This window comes from Somniosus microcephalus, chromosome 3 (assembly GCF_052327205.1).
Source record: "Somniosus microcephalus isolate GS21.2 chromosome 3, FLI_Smic_1.0, whole genome shotgun sequence".
NCBI lineage: Eukaryota > Metazoa > Chordata > Chondrichthyes > Squaliformes > Somniosidae > Somniosus > Somniosus microcephalus.
In genome coordinates, this window is record NC_140989.1 from 121,420,206 (window position 1) to 121,443,568 (window position 23,363).

General features: G+C 47.6%; 1 protein-coding gene across 1 annotated transcript; it reads left to right on the plus strand.

Moving 5' to 3' along the window:
• The first annotated feature begins 3,618 nt into the window (after nucleotides 1-3,618).
• On the plus strand, nucleotides 3,619-3,996 carry LOC147121332 (histone H2B 1.2-like). Its single transcript, XM_085977658.1, has one exon. The coding sequence runs from the start codon at nucleotides 3,619-3,621 to the stop codon at nucleotides 3,994-3,996; it is 378 nt and encodes a 125-aa protein (XP_085833784.1).
• Nucleotides 3,997-23,363: the final 19,367 nt, after the last annotated feature.

Consider the following 23,363-nt stretch of genomic DNA (forward strand, 5'->3'; position numbering starts at 1 on the left):
GTTAGTAGAGTAAATTTCTGTCTGTGCAGGTAGTGATTGAACTTCTTCACCCCCCACACCAGGCTGAGGGCCTCTCTGTCAATCTGGGCGTAGTTACGCTCGGCTGCAGTTAACGAGCGTGATGCAAAAGCTATCGGCCTCTCTGAACCATCAAGGGATTTATGTGACAGTACCGCTCCAACGCCGTAGGGAGACGCATCACACGCCAGTCTTATCGGTAGTGATGGGTTGTAGTGAGCCAATACTTCTCTTGAAGTGATCAGGCCTTTACACTTCTGAAAGGCCCGCTTACATTCATCGCTCCATTTCCATGCTACTCCAGTTTGTAGCAGGGTGTTCAGTGGGTGCAGAATTGTGGACAAATTCGGCAAAAACTTATGGTAGTAATTCACCAATCCGAGGAATGACCTCAGTTGCGAGACATTTTCAGGCGCTGGAGCCTTAACTACCGCTTCAATTTTGTCAGGGGACTTATGTAACCCCTCTTCATCAATCACGTGGCCACAATACGATATTTGTTTTTTAAAAACTCGCACTTGGGGCGATTGGCTCGTAGCCCATGTTCTCTTAGTCTAGTGAGCACCTGCTCTAGGTTGGCAAGGTGTTCACTGTCATTTTCACCTGTCACTAGGATGTCGTCCAAGTAACACTGAGTCCCCGGAATCCCTTGCAGAACTTGTTCCATCGCTCTTTGCCATATAGCCGGAGCTGATGCTACTCCGAATACCAGTCGATTATACTGGTAAAGACCTTTGTGAGTGTTTATCGTGAGATATTTCCTAGAGGATTCTTCAACCTCCATCTGCAAATATGCTTGCGCTAGGTCAATTTTTGTAAAACGTTTCCCTCCAGATAGTGAGGCAAAAATATCTTCTATCCTCGGAAGAGTATACTGTACTGTGTGAAGGACTGGGTTCACAGTCACCTTGAAGTCCCCACAGATGCGAACCTTCCTTGGCTCCTCAGACTTATTGTTTAACGTTTTCTTCATGACAGGAACAATGGGTGTCGCCCACTTGCTCCAGTCTACCTTAGATAACACGCCTGCATTCTCCAGATTCTCCAGCTCTGCCTCGACGGCTGGGCGAATTGCATATGGTACCGGTCTTGCTTTGAAAAACTTGGGAATTGCATTCTCTTCTATTTTTATCGAGGCGGTTACACCTTTAAGAGTTCCCAGTCCTTGTTGAAATACCTCTTTAGCGTTAGCTAAGGTTTTTGACAATCTTCCAGGTGTGACGTCGTCATCCTTTTTACCAGCCACAGTCAGTGCCTGAATGGAGTCCCAGTCTAAACTTATCTTTCTGATCCATTCATGTCCCAATAATGGTGGTCCACCATCTTGCAGTATGTACAGATACAATTTCTGTATTTCCTTGCCGTTGTATTTGACAGGCACCCTTATTTTCCCTCTGGGGTATACTTTCTGCCCCGTATATGTCTTCAAGACAATGGATGTGTCTTTCAAGGGTATGTGTGAGAATAGCCGCTCGTAGTCTCATCGATTCATGACGGTCAGGGCTGATCCTGTATCCAATTCCATTTTGACTTGGGACCCTGCTATCGTGAGGGTGACCCAAATGGTTTGGTGATCCTCTTTTGCGATTGCGTTGTGTAGTTTGAGACAGCTTAGTCTCTTGTTCCCGGATTCACTATCGCTCTTCTGGTCTTCGGAACTACTGTCTGTCATCTTTTGTACTTTCCTGTACTGTTCCTTAGTAGTCTTTTTGTTGTCACTAGTCTTCTTCCCGGACCTGCAAACACATGCAATGTGTCCCATCTTTCCGCATTGCCTGCATGTTTTGTCCTTGGACCAGCAGTCCTTCTGGTCATGGGTTGTTCTGCCGCAGCGATAACATTTTTCAAATCCCCGTGTCATTTCATGGGTGCCGTATTCCTGTGGCTTTTGCTGTATTTCCGCAGCTCCCCTTGCTGCTGCTTCGTACGACACTGCCACGCTGAAAGCCTTATCTAGCGTCAGCTCTTTCTCTGAGAGTAACCTCTTCTGGGTTCCTTCACTCAGGAGTCCACAGACAAATTTGTCCCGTAGGGTATCTGCCAGTCCTGCTCCGAACTGGCAGTGCTTTGATAGCTTGCGTAGTTCCGTAAGGTAATCAGCATTGCTCTCATCTTTATGCTGATTTCTCTTGTGGAATTTAAATCTTTCTGCTATCAGCAGCGGTGTAGGATTTAGGTGTTCCTGTAGGACATCAACAATTTCGTTAAAACTCTTCGCCATCGGTTTGACTGGAGTGATCAGGTTCCGCAATAGGCAGTACGTTCTTGCGCCCATTAAGTTTAGTAGTACCGATGCCTTTTTCTCATCGGCTACTTCATTTGTCTTGCAATATACTTCGACTCTTTCAACATACGTGGTCCAGTCTTCTATTGCATTATCGAAGGCAGTGATATTGCCAGTCTTCGGCATCTTGGAGATCTAAGATGGCGCCTCCCGCGCTTTGCCTTCTTCCCCGATTGAACAAAATGGCGCCTCCCGCGCTTTGCCTTCTTCCCCGCTGGATTAAGATGGCACCTCCCGTGCTTTCTGCCTATTCCGCTGCTGCCAGCGCTGTTGCTGACGTTTTTATGCCTTGATGGCGATGCTCTATGGTCTTCGCGCGCTTCCCCCTGCGCTGCTGCTAACGCCGCTCTCCACGGTCCCCGTGGCAAACTGCAGCTCCTCGCGGCTTTCTGCACTTCTAATTTCTTTTTCTTTTATTTTAATTACTGTTCCCATCGTCAGAGCAGACCCTATGGGACACTTCCCTCCCTCTTCTCGGGTCTGTACGCTACCCGGCTTCGTAGCACCGGCCGCGCCCTGTGTGCTCCACCCTCTCTCTCTCTCTCCTCTTCCCGACAACGCTGCTCGGCCCCGTTGAAAAGCCACCCGATCGAGCTCTAGCCCGCCGCAGCCCAGGAAGAATCAATGTACTACCTGCCACCAGCCCGATTAACTGGAACACCATAGGCTGGATAACCAAGCCCAGCTCTCGACAGCCACTCCTGCAAATCTTCGAATTCGATGAATCAGAGGGCGGTTGCCCACGGTCGACGCCCGTTTCTTCTGTTTTTTTTTCTTTTTGGAGTTCTTCCTTCTGGCTTCGACCTCTAATAACTTTGCTTCAGGGATGGATCCCCGTGAGGTGGTGCAGAACTGTAGGTAAGTTAGGATCTGTTCGTTGCCAATGTAATGTCCGTGTGTAATTGAGACACGGACTGCAGAAGTTGGTTATAACAGGTGTTTACTGAATGGAGACAAAACTGGAACTACTATACAAAGTTGCTGCACAGGCTTATATACAGGGGTGGTCACTACTGGTACTGCAGTATTCAGGGGCTGCAGAATATAGTTCCTTCTTCAAGGTACATACAATACAAAATGTACTTCCTGATTGCAGTGAGACAGCTTGTGATTGGTGACAGGTACTAAATCTAATTGGATATCCAAGGAAACCAACCAGAGAGTTCCTTGAAAAAGTTTGTGACATCATTACAAACGGACCAATCACAATCATTGCCTTCACCCATCCTTTATTAGCATAGCGCTGTGGGGCTGCCAATTTAATCCGCTCCCAGAATGGATTCTAGTTATTTCTCTGTCTGAAATTGCGTTTGAAAATGCCTGAAGAGAAGAAGAAACCAGCTCCCAAAAAGGGGGCCGAGAAAACCTTGAATAAAGCGCCAACAAAGAGCGGCAAGAAGAGGAGAAAGTCAAGGAAGGAGAGTTATTCCATCTACATCTACAAAGTGATGAAGCAGGTTCACCCCGACACCGGCATCTCCTCCAAGGCCATGAGCATCATGAACTCCTTTGTGAACGATATTTTCGAGCGCATCGCGGGTGAGGCTTCCCACCTGGTCCATTACAACAAGCGGCACACCATCAGTTCCCGGGAGATCCAGACCGCCGTGCGCTTGCTGTTGCCCGGGGAGCTGGCCAAGCACGCCGTGTCTGAAGGGACAAAGGCGGTGACCAAGTACACCAGCTCCAAGTAAAACAACACAACGGACCAACAAGACAAACACAACGGCTCTTTTAAGAGCCACCCACAGTGCCTCTGAAAAAGCTACACCAACGGCTCTCTGGAAATGTTTTATTGTAGTGTTTTTACTATATGTTAAATGTCTTTCTGGAGTTCGGTAAATGTTTGGTTTTTGTTTTAATCTGGTAGGGAGTGTCTTAGAAATGCAGTTTTCGGTAGGATTTAGCACTGATCCTTTTTACTCTTGTTGTGGTGTATTTTAAACCAACACTCGACACAAGGTTTTAGATCGATAGTCAAGTCGTCTTTATTGCACCGGTGGGGAAACAGTCTGCTCTGTCTTAGCCAGGCCTTTCCAAATTGGTACAGCAAACACTACATTACAATACACATGTCAAAATTCATTCCTGCCACCTTATTGGACCTTGGCCCACATGCATCTCCATTATTGGTTGCCTATGTCGCGTTACATTAAAGTACCGCCTTTATTATCGGCTCAAGCAGTTGTTGCACCTATGACCTCTGTTTATGCCAAATGGGTCTCATACTTCTGGTTCATTGTCCTCTTTTCCTGCCCCTCTAGGCCTCTTTTACTTCCAACTCATTTATTTACGTTCCTGCCAGAACAGAACTTACATCCTCTTAGGCCTCTGATGGTTCCATGTCCAGCTTTTTTATCTCTACTTAGAAAAAGCTTACTACAGGTAGACTACCCTTTATCCGGACTTCCGAAAACCGAAACCCTCTAAAAGCCGAAGGTTTTTTCGTTCAGCGTAAGTCGTGCGTACGAACGAAAAAACCTTCGGTTTTTAGAGGGTTCCGGTTTCGGAAGTTCGGATAAAGGGTAAGTCGTGCGCACGACCCCCCGCCGACCCCCCCGCGGACCCCGCCGGCACCGACAACCGCCGACCCCGCCAGCCCCGACAACCGCCGACCCCGCCAGCCCCGACAACCGCCGATCCCCCCCGCCGACCCCCCCGCGGACCCCGCCAGCCCCGACAACCGCCGACCCCCCCGCGGACCCCGCCGGCCCCGACAACCGCCGATCCCCCCCGCCGACCCCCCCGCGGATCCCGCCAGCCCCAACAACCGCCGACCCCGCCAGCCCCGACCCCCCCGCGGACCCCCCCGCGGACCCCGCCGGCCCCGACAACCGCCGATCCCCCCCGCCGACCCCCCCGCGGACCCCGCCAGCCCCGACAACCGCCGAACCCCCCGCGGACCCCGCCGGCCCCGACAACCGCCGATCCCCCCCGCCGACCCCCCCGCGGACCCCGCCAGCCCCGACAACCGCCGACCCCGCCAGCACCGACAACCGCCGACCCCCCCGCGGACCCCCCCGCGGACCCCGCCGGCCCCGACAACCGCCGATCCCCCGCGCCGACCCCCCCGCGGACCCCGCCAGCCCCGACAACCGCCGACCCCCCCACGGACCCCGCTGGCCCCGACAACCGCCGATCCCCCCCGCCGACCCCCCCGCGGACCCCGCCAGCCCCGACAACCACCGACCCCGCCAGCCCCGACAACCGCCGACCCCCCCGCGGACCCCGCCGGCCCCGACAACCGCCGACCCCCCCGCGGACCCCGCCAGCCCCGACAACCGCCGACCCCCCTGCGGACCCCGCCGGCCCCGACCCCCGCCGACCCCGACTGACTTACGCTGAGCGTCAGCGTAAGTCGTGCGCACGACCCCCCGCCGACCCCCCCGCGGACCCCCGCCGACCCCCCCCCGCGGACCCCCGCCAACCCACCTTCCGAAATCCGAAATTCTCCTTTATCCGAAACTCGGCTGGTCCCAAGGTTTTCGGATAAAGGATAGTCTACCTGTACTGCAAAATATGGTCTTTATTACACTATTCAGTGAAACTGCCAGCGATGTCAGTTTAACTCTTTCCCCACTGTAATCCCTCCTTTTGGCACTTGGCCCTTGCCCAAGTTAAACCACATGTATAATCATCGCTGTGCCTCCTGCCCCATGCGGTGATCAGTTGCTGGTTCGGGAGGCCCTGCATAACCATCATGTTTAGAGCAAACTTGTGTTTTCCAACTCTTTCTGTCTCACTTTAGCTCTTTGTTTGGTCCATTTCTTTTTACAAGTGGTGCATGCTGCTATTCCCCATCTTATAGTCATGACTAACTGTGCTATCACTGATATATGAGAAATGATGCGGATCCATGGGTGTATGTTGACATTCATTCCCCAATCCCACAGCTTCTCATACCATGGGATTTCCTGTAACTCTACCGCTATGTCCCTTTCTAATTTCCCAAGATTTCTTTGCAGCACTATGTATTGTTTCACCATCTTACTTAAATCCTCTTTCATTTCTTGCAGATCCTCTTGCAGGCGGGGTATTGGGGCCCCTACCGGATCTTCATAATTAACCAACTCGTCCTTTAGACTATCTGGCACATTTAGTTTTATCTCCTTCCTTGAATGTACATACACCAATCTGGTGTGTCCAATTGTCACAGGGATCTTTGGCGTAAAGCAGAAGTTAGGCATTGTGATTGCACATGCAAGGTTACTATATTGGTACTCAGTCTCTGTGGTGGCTATACAATACTCCCCTTCGCCTCTATATCCCGAGCGGGTGTGATGATGATCAACATGTGATAATTCCAACACACACCCCTCTGTCTTATTATAGCCGCACTCATCCTTAGGGCCTTCTCCTACCGGATGTGGGCATATCGTAAGCGTGCCTTTCCCGTGGCATCCGTTTAGGGAGACTCCTCTCATAGTACCATTCTTCCTGATGGCATAGGTATCAATTGGATAGTATTGGAGGTATGTCTCACCTTTCACTATGCCTATGTTTGTTACCTGGTACTGTAGGTATGGAGTCGTGTCTAGTCCCACCACTGGTATCAAGAGTACCATGCCTATCATTGCTGTCACATCTGCTTTACATTTTTGTATCACTGGACATACTCTGGTCATCCCTTTGATGGTGCAAGCTCTCAGGGGGCTTGGATTATGGCTCAGGCCATAGAGCTGTGTGCTGTTAATCCAGTCTGGTACCTCGCCTCGCTGTATCTGTGCCAGATTATCTTTCAACTGTCCGGTGATCCATTGGCCATAGGCATGTCACAAGCCTCTCCCTACCCCGTCTTTTGCCTGTTCCTCATCTCTATGGTTTAGTTTGTTGATAATGCTAGCATGGTCCTCTATAACCTTGATTCCCTCGAGTAATTTCCTTATCGTATGTCCTCCCAACTCTGATCCTTGTCGAACCAAACCAGTTTCCTTCTCTAAAATCTGTTGTATTACCCTTTGTAGTCGTTCCACACTACTTTGGACTTCTTGTATATCTAGGGCATTAATGAATGATGTCCCCGTGTTTATTCCCATGAGTATATCGATTCCTAAGCTCCTCTTAATCCTTTGGTGGAATGCAGCATGTCCCCTAAAATTAGTAGCCCCTGTCACATCAGCAGTTTGGTTAATTACATTCTTTATCATATATGCATACAATTCTCTAGTTTTAGTAAACATTTCGCAATACCCTGGCCTTTGTAACATGGTTAAGTTAATTAGTACCGGTACAATTTCGTGTCTCACGTTATCATACAATTGTTCTCCCTCAGTAAATAGCACCAATCCATTTTCAGGTCGAGGCGTCAATTTCGGACACCTCCGTTCTTCAGGTGTTGTTGTGATTGGGGGTGTTGTTGGTTCTAGGGTTAATCCTTGTGGTGTGACCCTTGTTGTTGTTGGTTGAGGTGTTGTAATGCTGTGTACAATAGTCCATCTTATAACATTGTCTGCATAGCTCAGGACATATCCTCCCCCTACTTGACCCAACACCTGCCAGTTTCTATTACATCTTACCATATTGCTGGCATTTGTCATTCTGCAGGGTCTGCATGGTTGTTGATCCAAGTTCACCCAGGTACCATTATGCTTGTAACATCCTTTTCCTTGTTTTTCACACTTGTAACTGTGTGATATGATGAAGCCTCCCGTGAAGTCGCCATTAGGGGATCTTAACTTGCAGTCCATTTCTTGCAGCCCGTTATTTGGACTTATAAATGCTGTCATCAGGTTGGTTATGATAATCCCTCTTACGGGATCCATGTTTATCTGTAATTTAAACAGAGGTCTGACCGTCTCCAGAGGTTAGCTCATCTCCGGTGTTTATTCCATTGTTTCTGTGGGATTTAAAATCAGGTGGGTTATTGTTGTACTGTTTTAGTTGAGTCCAATGTTTCCATCTACCCTTTCCCCTCATATCTATACATGCGCACGTATCGCTGGTCATGATAACCTCAAATGGTCCGGTACATTTGGTGAGAATCCTGATCTCTCTGGCAATATTTTAACAAATACCTGCTCGCCTACCTTGGGTAGGGCCTCCGAGGCCCACTGCTTTTGTGTATTTTTATCTCTGATGTCTTGTTGTTCTTTAACTTCTTGTTTGAGCTCTTTCAATTGATTATCCAATGTTTGTACTTATTTCCTAATTTTATCTTTTAAGGGTCCTAGTCCCTCGCTACCAGATGCTACTCCTTCCGGCAGACACATTGCTCAACCAGTCATGAGTTCATATGGTGTCAAGCCGGTCACCCTGTTTGGGGTGGCTCTCGGCCTCATCAGGATACACGGAAGGACATCCACCCATCCCTGTCCGGTTTTGGCTATGGCCTTGTTTAAGGCTGTTTTCAGGGTTCTGTTCATTCGCTCTACCATGCCTGAGCTTTGCGGATGATAGGGGATGTGGAACTTCTGTCCTACGCCCAGTAACTTACAAGCTTCTTTCATTACCTTTCCCATAAAGTGGGTGCCTTGAGCTGAATCTATTTGCAACGGAACCCCCCCCCATCTCGGTATCACGTCGTATGCAAATATTCGGGCCACAGTCGGAGCACTACAGTCTCTGGTAGGGAATGCTTCCACCCACCTTGTAAACTGGTCTATGATCACTAAACAGTATTTCTTGCCTCTACTGTTAGGTAGGGGTCCAGTAAAGTCTATCTGGAGGTTTTCCCAGGGGCCTTTGGGTCGTGGCTGGTGGGCCATTCTAACCTTTATGGGCCTACCTGCGTTGTGTTGTCCACAGATGATGCAGCGTCTGCAGTACCTTGCCACATCTTGTCCCATTCCACTCCACCACCAATCTATACTTAGCCTACCTATCATGCCATTCCGCCCCCCCATGGTCTGGCTCATGGTATATTTTCAACAAATTCTCCTGAATACAATGAGGGGTTAACACCCTGTGATCCTTTTTGCATATTCCATCTCTAGCTTTGGCTTCGCCCCTTTTTGTCCACTGCTCCTGCTCCACCATTTCGGTCTCCTCTTGGATTCTTTTAATGTTCACTTCCTCTGCTGTTATTCTACCTGCTGCTATTGGTGTAGGCATCTCTGTGTGCGCTGCTGCTCTTGCTGCCTGATCAGCTAGCATATTTCCTTTTTGTTGCTCGCTCACTATCTTACGGTGTGCCTTTATTTTAATTACTGCTACCTCTTCTGCTCCTTTTACCGCTTCTACTAGGTCTCTCACTACTTCCTCATGCTGTATTTGTCCTCCTCCGGAAGTTCCATATCCTCTCCTATTCCATGCTATCATATAATTATGCACTACCCCAAACGCATATCTACTGTCTGTGTATATATTTACTCGTTTTCCCTTTGACAATTTCAATGCTTCCATGAGAGCCACTAGTTCTGCTACTTGAGCTGAGGTTCCTCCTTCAAGCCCTCCCTTTGCGACTGTTTCTCCGTTCTCAGATACTACTGCCCAACCTGTGTGTGGCTCCCCATTTAGATATCGGCGAGATCCGTCAACATAAAAGGTGTTTTCGGGATTTTCAAGGGGCGATGCTGATACGGTTCCTCTGACCTCTTCTTCGATTACTAACTGACAATCGTGAGCCTCACCCTCTGATAGCATTCCCTCTGCGGGGTTGACTCTATGTTCCCTTATAATCTAGACTAATCTGTCCTTGGGTATCAATATTGCTTCCCAAGCCGTCCTCCTTCTGTCTGATACAGCCTTCATTTTGCCTGTGTTTAGCAGGTCCACCACTGTGTGTTGCATGTGTAATATCAGCTGTCCTGACATAGTGACGGGCTCGCATATCCGCACCGCCCATGCGGTGCAGTCGAGGGCCACCACACATCTCGCCATTCCTTTAGCCACGGGGGTTTGTTGGGTGGAGTAATAGGCAATTGGCCTCATATCTCCCCCGTACCCTTGGGTGACTACAGCATTATAGAAGTTCCCGTCTATACTATAATATATATGGAATGGTTTGTCTATATTTGGCAATCCTAGTGTAGGTGCAGACGTCAGGGCTGCTTTAAATTTTGCATAAGCCTCATCCTGCTCCGATTCCCATTCTATCTTATCCGTAGCGGGTCTCCCCTTTAACTAACCGTTGAATCGGCTCTGATTTCCCTGCAAAGTCTGATATAAAATTCCTGCAGTAGTTCAATAGTCCCAACACTTTCCTCACTCCCTGGACGGTCACTGGCCTTGGCATGTCTTTTATGGCTGCCTTTTGCTCCTGCGGGAGTGCCTTATACCCCTGGCTAATTTCGTGTCCTAGATACTTTACTTTGGACAGTCCAACCTGTGCCTTTTTGGGGTTCACTTTAAAGCCAGCCTTCTTAAGTGTCTGGAGGGTGGCTAGTACTGCTCCCATGTGTCCTTTGGCATCCTCTGATGCAATCATTACGTCATCGACATATTGGAGTAGGGCACTCTGGTACTTTGATAGGTCTAACTTGTCTAAGGCTTGACTCAGTACACGGTGGAATATGTTTGGACTATTGTGGAACCCCTGTGGGACTCTGGTCCATGTATACTGTCTATCCCCGACAGTAAAGGCAAATTTCCCTTGTGATTCCTCTGCCAATGATATTGACCAGAACCCGTTTGCTATATCCAAGGCTGTAAATATCTTAAAGTCTGGTTTCAGACCATTAAATATTGTAGAGGGGCTTGCCACTATCGGATGTTCTCACGGAGTTACCTTATTCAATGCGGTGTAATCTATAGTTAATCTGTACAATCCGTCTGGTTTTCCTACGGCCAAATTGCTGAGTTTGTGGTTGCTGTGGTTTCTTTTAACAGTCCAACCTGTGCATTCTGGAGGGGGAGGGTGAACAGCCAGAGGTCGTGGTCCACATTGGTACCAACGACATAGGTAAAAAGAGGGATGAGGTCCTGCAGCAAGAATTTAGGGAGCTAGGTGAAGGATTAAAGAGCAGGACCTCAAAGGTTGTAATCTCTGGATTACTCCCGGTGCCACGTGCTAGTGAGTATAGAAATAGGAAGATAGAACAGATGAATGCGTGGCTAAAGGGATGGTGCAGGAGGGAGGGCTTTAGTTTCCTGGATCACTGGGTCTGCTTCTGGGAAAGGTGGGACTTGTACAAGTCGGACGGTTTACACCTGAACCAGAGGGGAACCAATATCCTTGCGGGGAGGTTTGCTAGCACTGCTGGGGGGGGTTTAAACTAACTTGGCAGGGGGATGGGGTACAGAGTGGAGCTATAGTAGGGGGTGATTTACAGCCAAATACAGAGGAAAAAACAAGTCAGCTGGGAAGGCAGAGCAAATATGTGAAGGCAAAAGGGAATATGGCAGGGCTGGAAGGCATTTATTTTAATGCAAGGAGTCTTGCAAATAAGGTGGATGAACTGAAGTTGTTGTTGAACACATGGGAGTACGATATTGTTGCCATCACGGAGACATGGTTGAGGGAGGGTCAGGACTGGCAGCTCAATATTCCGGGGTATAGAATCTTCAGGCGAGACAGAGGGGGGTGTAAAAGGGGAGGGGGTGTTGCGATATTAATTAAGGAGTCAATTACTGCTGTAAGGAGGGATGATATATTAGCGGGTTCCTCAAATGAGGCCATATGGGTAGAACTTAAAAACAAAAAGGGGGCAAGCACTTTGCTGGGAGTGTACTATAGGCCCCCAAACAGTCAGGGGGAGATAGAGGAACAGATATGTAGGCAAATCTCAGAGAAGTGTGAAAATAATAGGGTAATAATAGTGGGGGATTTCAACTTCCCCAATATAAATTGGGATAGTCAGAGTGTGAAAGGCTTAGAGGGTGCAGAATTCTTAAAGTGCATCCAGGAGAGCTTTTTGAGCCAACATGTAGAAAGTCCTACAAGAGAGGGGGCGGTACTGGACCTAATTCTGGGGAATGTAGCCAGGCAAGTGGTGGAAGTATCAGTAGGAGAGCATTTTGGCGACAGTGACCATAATTCGGTGAAATTTAAGGTGGTCATGGAAAAAGACAAAGACGGCCCGGAAATAAGGGTTCTAAATTGGGGGAAGGCCGATTTTAATATGATAAGGCAGGATCTGGCCAAAGTGGACTGGGAGCAGCTACTTATAGGAAAATCCACATCAAAACAGTGGGAGACTTTCAGAAGGGAAATAGAGAGAGTACAGCGCCAACATGTTCCTGTAAAGGTCAAGGGTGGGACCAACAAGCAAAGGGAACCTTGGATGACAAGGGAGATACAAAAATGCATTAGAAATAAAAGGGGGGCTTTTGGCAGTTACAAAAGACTAAAGACGGAAGAAGCCCTAGAGGAGTATAAAAAGTGCAGGGGCATACTTAAAAAAGAAATTAGGAGGGCGAGGAGGGGCCATGAAATAACACTGGCGAGCAAAATAAAGGAAAATCCTAAGATGTTTTATAAGTATATTAAGGGCAAGAGGATAACCAGGGAAAGGGTAGGGCCCATTAGGGACCAAAGTGGCAATCTGTGTGTAGAACCAGATGATGTAGGCGGGGTTTTAAATGAATTTTTTGCATCTGTGTTCACTATGGAGAAAGACGATGCAGACATAGAAATCGGGCAAGGGGATTGTGACATACTTGAACATATTAGCATCGAGAGGGAGGAGGTGCTAGCGGTTTTAGCAGGCCAAAAAGTCGATAAATCCCCAGGCCCAGACGAGATGTATCCCAGGTTGCTGTGGGAGGCAAAGGAGGAGATTGCAGGGGCTCTGACACAAATTTTCAGAACCTCTCTGGCCACAGGGGATGTACCAGAGGACTGGAGAACAGCTAATGTAGTACCATTATACAAGAAGGGTAGCAGGGATAAACCAGGGAATTACAGGCCAGTGAGCCTAACATCTGTGGTAGGGAAATTATTGGAAAAAATTCTGAGGGACAAAATTAGTCTCCACTTGGAGAGGCAAGGATTAATCGGGGATAGTCAGCATGGCTTTGTCAAGGGTAAATCATGTCTGACAAATCTGATTGAATTTTTCGAGGGGGTGACTAGGGAGGTGGATGAGGGAAATGCTGTGGATGTGGTTTACATGGACTTCAGTAAAGCTTTTGACAAAGTCCCGCATAGGAGACTGGTCAAGAAGGTAAGAGCCCATGGGATCCAGGGTGCCTTGGCGCGTTGGATCCTAAACTGGCTGAGCGGCAGGAGGCAGAGGGTGATGGTCGAAGGTTGCTTTTGTGACTGGAAGCCTGTGTCCAGTGGGGTACCTCAGGGATCGATGCTGGGTCCCTTGTTGTTTGTGATCTACATAAATGATTTGGATGAGAATGTAAAAGGGATGATCAGTAAGTTTGCAGATGACACGAAAATTGGTGGGGTGGTAAATTGCAAGGGGGAAAGCCTCAGGCTACAGGACGATATAGACGGGTTTGTCAGATGGGCGGAAAAGTGGCAAATGGAATTTAACCCTGAAAAGTGCGAGGTGATGCATTTTGGACGGACAAATAAGGCAAGGGAATACACAATGAGTGGTAGGACCCTAGGAAGTACAGAGGGTCAGAGGGACCTCGGTGTACATGTACATAGATCTCTGAAGGCAGCGGAACAAGTAGATAAGGTGGTTAAAAAGGCATATGGGATACTTGCCTTCATTAGCCGAGGCATAGAATATAAGAGCAGGGAGGTTATGATGGAGCTGTACAAAACGCTGGTGAGGCCACAGCTGGAGTACTGTGTGCAGTTCTGGTCACCTCACTATAGGAAGGATGTGATTGCTTTGGAGAGGGTGCAGAGAAGATTCACCAGGATGTTACCTGGGATGGAGCGCCTCAGCTATGAAGAAAGACTAAACAGGCTGGGGTTGTTTTCCTTGGAGCAAAGAAGGCTGAGGGGGGACCTGATTGAGGTGTACAAAATGATGAGGGGCATAGATAGGGTAGACAAAGAGGAACTTTTCCCCTTAGTAGGGGGGTCAATAACAAGGGGGCATAGATTCAGGGTAAGGGGCAGGAGATTTAGAGGGGATTTGAGGAGGAACTTTTTCACCCAGAGGGTGGTTGGAATGTGGAACTCAATGCCTAAAAGGGTGGTAGAGGCAGGAACCCTCACAACATTCAAGAAGCATTTGGATGAGCACTTGAAATGCCATTGCATACAAGGCTATGGACCAAATGCTGGAAAATGGGATTAGACTGGACAGGGATGGATGGGCGGCGCAGACACGATGGGCCGAAGGGCCTCTTTCTGTGCTGTAAAACTCTATGACTCTATGACTCTATGACTCCTTGCTTCACTAACTAGGTTACTATCCTGGATACGGCCTCTTTGGCTGCTGGTTTTATTGGGTATTGTCTGCACCATGTGCTCCGGTCCGGGTATCATGATAGGGTTAATTATAGTTAATCCACAGTCCTGTTTAGAGGTGGCCCATACTCCTTCTACCGCCTGGCATAGGACTCCCCATATTCCATCTTGTGCCCAATCCCTTTCTAATTGTTTAATACTACCGATCTTTGTCATATAACTGGCCATATTCCTGGCTTCAAATTTATCATCAATTACGCGCTTTTGTAATACAGTCTTACTTCGTACATCTATCACCAGGTCCAGTTCACTTAGTATATCCACTCCTAAGATTGTTCCCTCTGGGTTATCACATACCCATAACTGGACCGGGAGAAAAATTCCTCCTAGTTCCAATAACTGTGTCTCGCTTTTGTAAGCGCGAGTACTCTTCCTGCCCACTCCTTGTATCATTATTGAGGTTTTTGTGCGCGGGAGGTCCAAATTGGTTATAGACACTGATGCCCCTGTGTCAACTAACATATCACACTACCGGCCCCGTAACAGTACTGTTAGATACAGACGGGGATCAGTGCCCGTACCGGGGGCCGACGCTACCTAGCGGGACTGTGACAGGGTTTTGATTAGTTCGATCAGTTGATTCATATTCATATCGGCCATGTCCGTTATCTTCTCGCTACGAGCTGCCTCTTGTTGTCTTGGGCCCTGGCCTTCCTTTCCCCCTCCCTTGGACCAACAGTCTCGCTGTTCGTGTCCAGATTTATTACAGTTTTTACATCTCCTTCCTGTGTCTTTCCTAGTTAATATGCACTGATTACTCTTATGCCCAAGCCTATTGCATTTAAAACAAACTTCCATCTCCTTTTCTGCAGCTATCTGTTCCTCCAAGGCAGCCACCTTAACTTTCTGCTGGTTGTCCACCTCAGTCGCCCATCTGATCAATTCATCAAAGGTCTGCATAGTGACCAGTCCAGTTTTTAGTATGGCCTGATGGGCACCACTCAGCCCTTCCTTGTACATTTAAAAAAATGCCAAATTGTCTCGTTGTGGTGCTATTATACCTGAGTGGGCTACAGAACTAGTCCACTTCTGTTCTACATAGTCATGGGCGGACTCCCCTTTCCCCTGACTAATTCCCATGACTAGTCCCCAGTTTACTGGTACTAATCCTAAGACTAGTGTAACAGCGGTCCTAAATGCTGTATAATCCACATCTCGTTGCTGGTTTGTAGGGGCTACATCTTGACACCATGACCCGTCCCTGTATTGTTGCGGTAATTGACCCCACATATCTTCGCTCATTTTTGCCCTCACTAGTCCATCAACATCCCGGTTGTGGAAGTTGTGACATATTCTCATTTCTCTTAGTTTCTGCCAGAATATGGCATTACTCTGTCGGGGCTTTAGTTCCGGCAGTATTTGAAGCAACTTTAATTTATCTCCTGGGGAGAAAGATACGTAAGTGGTTTTTATCTGAACTGGTACTGCTGGGGTGGCTACGGTGCCTGGGGGTGCCCCTGCCACTTTAGGCACGCCCGGGGTGCCCGGAATAATTTCCAACTTAATAGGTGCCGCTTTTACGTCGTCATATGGGGGCGGGATTTCCCCTTCATTATAGTCGGGTCATATTCAGCCGCTTTTCGGCTTAGCGCATCCCAGTCTATCCTGTCCTCATCTACTCATTTCGCCTCTGAGGGCGCTACAGGAGCTGTCGCCATTACTGGCACTCGGGTACAATTTTGGCACCCGTTTTTGGTCCAAATTCGAGTACGTCTACTCAACTCATAATATGGCCAAACCACTAAAATGATGGCCTTTTTTTCCTTTAATTTTGTTTCTTTAGCCCACCATTCTCTTTGCTTGGCCACTGGGTCGTTCGGTTGCCAATCGTTTTTAACCATTTTATCAATTAATCTTTTATTTTTGTCCGCTAAGTAGCGTGTCAGAGACCCCACCGGTCCCCACTCGAGTTTTTCACTTCCCATGGTTAATGTTTGTCAGCAGTACGTCCCTTACTTTACTCTCGCAGAGTGAGACCGTACTTGCAACAATTTTTGTTCTGGCGAATTGTTGTCAGAGGTATGCTTAGCACTACTTGCAACTTCGAATTGTCAGAGTTATGCTTTGACTTTTTCTCCAAAGTTAACGCACTACTTGCAACAATTCTGGTGAATTGTTGTCAGAGGTATGCTTAGCACTACTTGCAACTTCAAATTGTCAGAGGTATGCTTTAGACTTTTTCTCCAAAGTTAACGCACTACTTGCAACAATTCTGGCGAATTGTTGTCAGAGGTATGCTTAGCAATACTTGCAACTTCAAATTGTCAGAGGTATGCTTTAGACTTTTTCTCCAAAGTTAACGCACTACTTGCAACTCATACCCCGCCTATACTTTCGCGCGTTTCATCCTAACCCCAAGACCGCTTGACTTATTGATTCAAACCTTTTAGTTCTTTGATTCCAAAGGGGGCGGTGGACACGAGATGGTGTTGCCTTGCTCTAACTGTACGTGGTATTTAAAAGTACTCATGTTTTTGGCTCAGCTTCACTCACCCATGCCTCCAGTCCGTGTGGATCCTGTTCATGAGGCCAATTGTTGTGGAGTATTTTAAACCAACACTCAACACAAGGTTTTAGATCGATAGTCAAGTTGTCTTTATTGCACCAGTGGGGAAACAGTCTGCTCTGTCTTAGCCAGACCTTTCCAAATTGGTACAGCAAACACTACCTTTACATACATTACAATACACATGTTAAAATTCATTCCTGCCACCTTATTGGACCTTGGCCCGCATGCATCTTCACTGATTGGTTGCCTATGTCGCGTTACATTAAAGTACCGCCTTTACTATCGGCTCAAGCTATTGTTGCACCTATGACCTCTGTTTATGCCAAATGGGTCTCATACTTCCGGTTCATTGTCCTCTTTTCCTCCCCCTCTAGGCCTCTTTTACTTCCAACTCATTGTTTTACTTTCCTGCCAGAACAGAACTTACATCCTCTTAGGCTCTTATGGTTCCCTGTCCGGCTATGTTATCTCTACTTAGATAAAGCTTACTACTGCAAAATATGGTCTTTATTACACCATTCAGTGAAACTGCCAGCGATGTCAGTTTAACTCTTTCCCCACTGCACTCTGTTCTCAGCCCCGTTCATATTTCCCAGGATATTATCGGTTAGAGCGATTTAAGGGGATTAGGTCAGTTTTCAGTCGTTCGTTTCACTCTTCCTGAAGTTGGTTAATTTATTATCGGGAATATCAGTTCATTAACCATAAATCCTTGGTCGAGTAGCAACTCTTAATGTCACTGTTCGATTAGTTGCACCAGGAGTCTCGGCTCCGGGTTAATTCCCGCTGCAACTCCTGTGAATGGAAATCAATCCATAATCTGATGTTTGTTTAGAAAGATTCCGCTGGAACGTGTCTAGTTAAATAATGCTGTGCTTGGGTCTTTCGTCCCGCCCGTAACAGACAATTTGAAAGCGAGCAGAATAAACACTAATTTAGACCAAACTGAAAGTGTCTGAAATTTGTGACGGGAAACGTGGAACTGAGACTAATTTTTTGACAAGGTCATTTTATTTACTAAAGCCATTCCTAGTCTTCCGAATATATTGGCGGGCTTTTCAAATTTGAAATTTTCTGCTGCTTTCTCATTGCCGCCTGCTGATTGGTGAATCAAGCTGTTTTGATTGGGCTGTTCATGTCACCAATGAGAATCAGTACAGAGTGACCAATCACAACTGTCGTCACTGCATTCCTCATGAAGGTATAAGGGCGAGTGCGGGAGGAATTCCTTATTCTTTGTGAAAGAGTTAATTCTTCCGCCAGCTGCACTGCCTCAATTACGACACGCAGCTCCTGTTTGTAAAACTGGGGAGTACCCGTGCCTCCTTACGGGAGCTGCCTGTCTTCTACCAGGAACTGCTCAGGATCTGGAACAAGGGCACCTGCAGATGGAGTTCTCCACCGTTAGGAGTGGTGGCTGTCCTACGGGAGCTGCTGCTCAGGAATCCGCACCTCCACGAACGTGGATTCATGTTGCTGGTGGAGAGCAGAGCTGTGTCTGGCACGGTGACCAGAGTCAGGGACCTACTTGATGGCGGAGGAGCAGGCTGGATGGTGCCAGAGGAGCTGGCGCAGCACATGTCCTGGGCTGAAGCCCAGCTCGCGGCCAAAGCCATCGAGTCGCTGAAAGTGGCACTGGGCCCTGACTCCACTAGGTGCATCAAGGCGTCTCAGGCACTGGGCCGATCCCATCTGAACTGACCCCCATTCAGACGGAATTCCTCATCGGCCCCAAAACGCCTCTCAGGAGCTGGCGCCTCACAACTTGAGCCATCTCCGGGAAATCCCTTCCGTGCCTTTCCATTCTGCACGGAGGGGATTCCTGTACAGGCTGCTCTTGCACACCCTCCTTTTTGCCATCCTCGTCTGCCATCCGGGCACACCTTGGTGCACCATCTTGCCGTCCAGAGGAGGCAGGTGTCCCCAATGGAGGGCTCTCTATGCGGGAGTCCTCCATTTATTGGGGACTTGGCCTGGAGGGTGTTGCACGGGGCAGTCCGGTGCAATAAGGTTTTAAGTAGGTTCACGGACTCCCAGGCCGCCTGCCTTTTCTGCTGTCTGGACGACTCCGTGATCCACGTTTATGTAGAGTGTAAGAGGTTGCAGCCCCTCTTCCATTATTTGAAGGGGCTGCTCCTCGATCTTTGGCTGCACTTCGGTCCCACACTCCTGATCTTTGGTCACCCGGTGCGGAGAGGAGCAGGCAGATCGGAGGACATCCTCGTAGGACTGCTCCTGGGCCTGGCCAAAGTGGCCATCAACTGGTCCAGGCAGCGGGCGGTCGAGGGGGTCACTCGGACTGAATGCCTGCTTCTCTACCACAGCCACGTTTGCACCCGGGTGGCCCTGGAGGTGGAGCATGCAGTGTCCGCAACATGCTTGAGGCCTTCCGTGACCGGTGGGTGGCGCAAGGACTGGAGTGCATCATCTTGGCCAGGGAGTCAGGGCCCAGTGCCACTTTCAGCGACTCGATGGCTTTGGCCACGAGCCGGACGTCGGCACAGGACAGGGAGACAGAGGACAGGGAGACAGAGGAAAGGGAAGCAAGGATAGAAGCAAAAGATAGGAAGGAGAAAAGCAAAAGTGGAAGGCAGAGAAATCAAGTGTTTAAATCAAACAGTGCCACAGTAAATAATAATAATTGTAAAAGGACTAAGAGTGTTAAAAAACAAGCCGGAAGGCTTTTTTTGTCTTAATGCGAGGAGCATTCGTAATAAGGTGGATGAACTGGCTGCGCAAATAGATGTAAACGGATATGATATAATTGGGATTATGGAGACGTGGCTCCAGGGTGAGCAAGGCTGGGAATTCATCATCCAGGGGTATTCAATATTCAGGAAGGACAGGCAAAAAGGAAAAGGAGGTGGGTAGCATTGCTGTTTAAAGAGGAGATTAACACAATAGTAAGGAAGGATATTAGTTCTGATGATGTGGAATCTGTATGGGTAGAGCTGAGATATACCAAGGGGCAGAAAACTTGTTGTATACAGACCCCCAAACAGTAATGCTGAGGTTGGGGATGGCATTAAACAGGAAATTAGAGACGCGTGCAATAAGGGTACAGCAGTTATCATGGGTGACTTTAATCTACATATGGATTGGGCTAACCAAATTAGTAACAATACTGTGGAGGGGGAATTCCTAGAGTGTATACAGGATGGTTTCCTGGACCAATATGTCAAGGAACCAACTTAAGATCAGGCCATCTTAGATTGGGTATTGGCCCAGAAATTCGGGTCCCAACGCGTGAGTACGCACGGAAAACTCACGCGTGGACCCGATGGAAGTGCCGGTTTCTTGCATGCACTACGCATGCGCGGGAAACCGGCATTTCCGATCCTCTGAACGAAGGGGTTCAGAGGTCGAACGCGTGCGCGCGGGAGTCTGCGCGTGCGCGTTGAACTTTCTTTTTTTTTTACAGGTTTTTCTATGCGTGAAGGCCTCTACATTTTACACATTTAAAAACCAGACGTAAGGACTTCATTTTAAAAGGTAAGTGGTCAATTAATTAAAATTAGAATTTTTTTCCACAGGTTTATTATTTTTAAATAATTTAAAGTAAGGTAAGTGTATTTTTAGCCCCGTCTTTTTATAAAATTATTTTTTCAAAAATTTAAATTATTGTTTAAAATAGTTATTTAATGTTATTTATAGTTTATTTAAAAAGTGTGATTTTTAAAAATATTTATTTGAAGGTTAAGTACTGTTTTGGGGACCGGAGTTTTCATTAGTTTGACAGTTCTTTCTGTCAATCTCATGAATGGGCTTTTCCCTCCTCCGATTGGTTGCCCATGGCTCACGTGATCCCAGCGGACGCATCGCACTAACTACGCCGCTGGATCACGCAAGCACAGCGCGCCAGGAGCTGGACTGGGCCACAGAGAGGAAATCCACGCAGGCGCAGGCCTCAACTGCCGGTGCGCTAGGTAAGTGTAGGTCGGGGGCTTGCACCCGCGGGAAGCCCCCGACATGAATTTTTGGGCCATTATGTAATTAGAAAGGATTGATTAGCAATCTTGTTGTGCGAGGACCCTTGGGGAGGAGTGATTATAATATGATAGAATTCTTCATTAAGATGGAGAGTGAAGTAGTTGATTCAGAGACTAGGGTCCTGAATTTAAATAAAGGAAACTATGATGGTATGAGGCGTGAGTTGGCTAGAATGGATAGGGGAACATTACTTAAAGGGTTGACGGTGGATAGGCAATGGCAAACATTTAAAGATCGCATGGATGAAATACAGAATTTGTTCATCCCAGTCTGGAATTAAAAAAAAGGTGGTGCAAACGTGGCTAGCAAGGGAAATTAGGGATAGCATAAGATCCAAGGAGAGGACATATAAATTTGCCAGAAAATGCAGCAAACTTGAGGATTGTGAGCAATTTAGGATTCAGCAAAGGAGAACAAAAGGATTAATTAAGAGGGGGAAAATAGAGTATGAGAGTAAGCTTGCAGGGAACATAAAAACTGACTGTAAAAGCTTCGATAGATATGTGAAGAGAAAAAGATTGGTGAAGTCAAGCATAGGTCCCTTGCAGTCAGAATCAGGGAAATTTATAATGGGGAACAAAGAAATGGCTGACCAATTAAATTCATACTTTGGTTCTGTCTTCACAAAGGAGGACACAAGTAACCCCCCAGAGATGTCAGGGAACATAGGTTCTAATCAGAGAGAGGAACTGAATAAAATCAGTATTTGTAGGGAAATGGTGTTAGGGAAATTGACAGGATTGAAGGCCAATAAATCCCCAGGGCCTGATAATCTACATCCTAGGGTTCCTAAAGAAGTGGCCCCAGAAACAGTAGATGCATTTCTGGTCATCTTCCAAAATTCTACAGACTCTGGCACAGTTCCCATGGATTGGAGGGTAGCTAATGTAACCCCACTATTTAAAAAATGTGGTAGAGTGAAAATGGGGAATTATAGACCGGTAAGCCTGACATCAGTAGTGGGGGAAATGCTAGAGTCCATTATAAAAGATGTAATAGCAGAGCACTTGGAAAACAGTGACAGGATCGGACAAAGTCAACATGGATTTACAAAAGGTAAATCATGCTTGACTAATCTACTGGAATTTTTTGAGAATGTAACTGGTAGAATAGATAAGGGAGAACCAGTGGATGTGGTGTATTCGGGCTTTCAGAAGGCTATCGATAAGGTCCTACATAAGAGATTAGCGTGTAAATTTAAAGCACATGGGATTGGGGGTAAGGTACTGACTTGGATAGAGAACTGGTTGGCAGACAGGAAGCAAAGAGTTGGAATAAATGAGTCTTTTTCCGAGTGGCAGGCAGTGACTAGTGGGGTGCTGCAGGGAGCGGTGCTAGGACCCCAGTTATTCACAATATATGTTAATGATCTAGACGAAGGAACTAGATGTAACATCTCCAAGTTTGCAGACGTCACAAAGCTGGGTGGGCATGTGTGCTGTGAGGAGGATGCAGATTAACTCATGTATGATTTGGACAGGTTGGGTGATTGGGCAGATGCATGGCAGATGCAATATAATGTGGATAAATGCGAGGTTATCCACTTTGGTGGCAAAAACAGGAAGGCAGATTGTTATCTGAATGACAATAGATTGAGAGAAGGGGAAGTGCAACGAGATCTGGGTGTCCTTGTGCACCAGTCACTGAAGGTAAGCATGTAGGTGCAGCAGACGGTTAAGAAGGCAAATGGTATGTTGGCCTTCGTAGCGAGAGGTTTGAGTACAGGAACAAGGATGTCTTGCTGCAGTTGTACAGGGCCTTGGTGAGACCACATCTTGAGTATTGTGTGCAGTTTTGGTCACCTTATCTGAGGAAGGATGTTCTTGCCATGGAAGGAGTTCAGCGAAGATTCACCAGGCTGATACCTGGGATGGCAGGAATGATGTATGAGGAGAGATTGGGTCGATTGGGCTTATACTCACTGGAGTTTAGAAGAATGAGAGGGGATCTCATTGAAACATATAAAATTCTGACAGGACTCGACAGACTAGATGCAGGAAGGATGTTCCAGATGGTCGGGGGGTCCAGAACCAGGGGTCACAGTCTAAGGATAAGGGGTAAGCCATTTAGGACAGAAATGAGGAAGAATTTCTTCACCCAGAGAGTGGTGAACCTGTGGAATTCTCTACCACAGAAGTCAGTAGAGGCCAATTCATTAAACATATTCAAGAAATGTTGAATATATTTCTTAAGGATAAAGGGATATGTGGAGAAAGCAGGGACAGGGTACTGAATTTGGATGATCAGCCATGATCGCATTGAATGGCGAAGCAGGCTTTAGGGGCCGAATGGCCTAGTCC

Bases quoted from the DNA above. Each gene is read 5' to 3' on its own strand.
- LOC147121332 (XM_085977658.1), top strand. From the start codon at position 3,619: ATGCCTGAAGAGAAGAAGAAACCAGCTCCCAAAAAGGGGGCCGAGAAA.